Source organism: Eimeria acervulina, genomic scaffold (assembly GCF_000499425.1).
Source record: "Eimeria acervulina Houghton genomic scaffold, Eah_scaff2261, whole genome shotgun sequence".
NCBI classification, from domain to species: domain Eukaryota; phylum Apicomplexa; class Conoidasida; order Eucoccidiorida; family Eimeriidae; genus Eimeria; species Eimeria acervulina.
Genome location: NW_013548512.1, coordinates 1 through 2721, shown reverse-complemented (window position 1 = coordinate 2721; position 2721 = coordinate 1). Strand labels below are relative to the sequence as shown.

Here is a 2721-nt window from a genome sequence, read left to right as displayed (position 1 = left end):
CTTCAGACGAACACAAAGATGTCAGCAAGTGAGCGTCAAAAAATTCTCTATAGTATAGGTGGGAAAGGCACTTACCTTGAAGTACCCCAGCTGCTACGAGAGCTTCGAGAGGAAGCAGATCATCCGGTAGAGGAGAGGCTTCGTATTCAAGGGCTACATCGTCAAAGGCGACGAGGCATTCCTATTAATGTTGACGATCTAAAGAAGAGGCCGTTTGTTCGTAGAACATTTACTGGGCCAGTTACCACAGTTGACTACGAACCGGAACTCACCGATGCAGAAATTCATCAGAGGCAGAGCGGTGTTAATGGATGGCTTCAAATGCAGAGCAGAGCGAGGGCCCTTCAAAGACAGCACATGAGAAATCGAAGAGGTCCTGCAACAACCGATCCTATTCATGATGATGATTTTCAAGTTGATGAAGAGGATATCCTTGGACTCAGCTTCAGCGCAAAGCTTAGCGACGAAGAAGGAGGAGAATACGGTGAAGAATACAGAAGATATTATGAAGGAGATGGTGGCAAGTCAGGAGAAAGTGATGAAGAAGAAAAAGACCAATGAAATCTGGCAAATATTCAGAAACCTAAAATGCAGTTTAATTCTTCTGACTGCTGCATTCCCAGGCCTGCACAGGAAAAACAGTTGGAGTGTACGTACACCTCAATCAGTTTGCATTGGCCTGCAGAGAAAGCGGGAGGAGGAAATCTCTATTATATATTAATATGTAATCGCTTTGGCAAAGTTTTTCGAGATTCTCTGTATGGCAGTATCCGCGTGCTGCATGGAGGCAAAATCTCTTTCTTTCGTCTTCTTTCTCAACTATTTACCCCCTAATTATTCATATTTCTGGGGTTTTATCTGCATGAATTTGTATCCCTCTGCATGGTTCGGCCTGTTTCCTATGCTTGTGAGTGTGCGGTTCTGGCTGCGGTTGTTCGTTCGATAGACGACTTTACTGTTTTTTTTTCTTGAATTTTGGTGAATCACGACCTTAAAAAGAGTTTTTCGAGTGTTTGATTCCCCTTTCACTTTGGTATTTCTCTTTTTTCTTCTTTGTCCTAACCTTGAATTTCGGTGTGAGGGCTGTTGCAGTTTGGCTGCTGGGGCTGATGCCTGCGGCATCATCAGCGCAGTACAAGCCGCTGCAGCTGTTTTTCTTTGTTGTCCTTGAATATGAAAATAAATATTAAAATAATTTATAGTAAAATTCGCTGTTCCGAGCCCGTCAGACTCCCCTTCAACCCCATACAAGCACTCTCAGCTGGGAGGGGAGGGGCCCCGGAGCGCATCGATTAGCTTCTTAGGAAGCCTTATCTGCTCTTTTCTTTTATTATTATCTTAACTGTCGCTTTTTTGTTTTGCCATTTCTATTCAAATTGCACTTGTTCTGATCTTATGTTCTTAAACCCTTTCGCTTGCCGCTTACGCTAATAGCTGCTATCTTTAACTATTGCTACTCACTCACTCTTTCAGGTGTCTCGGCACATAGAAAGAAATACCCATAATGCCGATTGCTACAGAAAGCGTAGAACTCCCCATCCCTCTCGTTGCTCCGGTCGCTGACAACTGCAGCACCAGACAGCGGTGAGCGCTCTGAGCGTCAAACCCTAAACCCTAAACCCTAGACCACAACACGCCTCTTACTTACACTAGGATTCGCGAGAGACGCCTTCTCCCCGCAGCTTCGAGCTGTTGCTGCTGAGGAGCCCTGACTACTTGTAAATATTCAACAGAAATTTCATATAAATGTAAATATAACCACCAGTGTAAAGATACATATATGTACATATATTTCTTTACGTACATATATATATATATATTATATATATATATATATATTATATATATATATAAGGAAATAAATACAGGTCGAAGACTGAACACCCGATACCAGTGGAGGACACTCCGTTGCAGCTGCCGTAGAAAATGCAACAGAAGAACCAACAGCAGTAATAGCTGGAGCAGCAGCAGCAGGAGCTGCTGCTCCTGCTGCTGCTGCTGCATCAGCTTGCTGTTTAGTTTGCAAATGAGTTTGCTGCAGCAGCTGTTGTCGGATATGGTACATTGAAACCTCAGCCGCAGGTTTTTGTTGCTGTTGCACTACGTGTTATATTTGTTTGTTTGTCTAATAATAAAACAAACAAGCGAAGCAAACTTCGTTTGTTTTGTTTTAGGATTTAGCTGCATATCTGAAAGCAGCTGCAACAACAAGCTCAGGAGCAGATCCAGCAGCAAACCCAGCAGCACGTAGTTTGTTTGTATGTTTGCTTGATTTAGGGTTTAGGGTTTAGGGTTTGTCAGTTTTGCATGCAGCAGCAGCCAGCGCAAGCCTACAGAGAGCAGCGCATTTGAAGGTGAATGGAGGATAAGCGGGAAGCCTTTTCTTGATAAGCAGCTACTGATTCCTCCTCTGTCTCACGTGCTGCAGCAAATGCCTAAGCAGCAGCAGCAGCAGCAGCAGCAACATCGAATTCGCGTTGTTCCAGATATGCAGCAGTTCCCGCTGCTGCAGGCGCAGGCCGAGAAGTTTTTGGCAGACATCCACAGGTCTCCCTCTTGCATTCTAATGCTGTCTCCTTTCTATATATTTCGCTCTCCTGTTCTATGACTCTCTCTGTCTCCCTCTGTCTCTCTGTCTGTCTCTTTGTCTGTCTGTCTGTCTCTCTCTCTCTCTCTCTCTCTCTCTCTCTCTCTCTCTCTCTCTCTCTCTCTCTCTATCTA

The 2721-nt window shown here is 44.2% G+C and overlaps 2 protein-coding genes across 2 annotated transcripts; both read left to right on the top strand.

Moving 5' to 3' along the window:
• Nucleotides 1–18: 18 nt before the first annotated feature.
• Nucleotides 19–561, top strand: EAH_00065750 (hypothetical protein, conserved; the record flags this gene model as incomplete). The annotated part of the gene is made up of 1 exon (XM_013392802.1): nt 19–561. The coding sequence occupies one exon, from the start codon at nt 19–21 to the stop codon at nt 559–561; it is 543 nt and encodes a 180-aa protein (XP_013248256.1).
• A 943-nt stretch (nt 562–1504) lies between these two features.
• Nucleotides 1505–2547, top strand: EAH_00065740 (hypothetical protein, conserved; the record flags this gene model as incomplete). The annotated part of the gene is made up of 2 exons (XM_013392801.1): nt 1505–1584; nt 2302–2547. Coding segments are annotated over 2 exons (326 nt in total), but the record flags the coding sequence as incomplete, so codon positions are not given.
• Nucleotides 2548–2721: the final 174 nt, after the last annotated feature.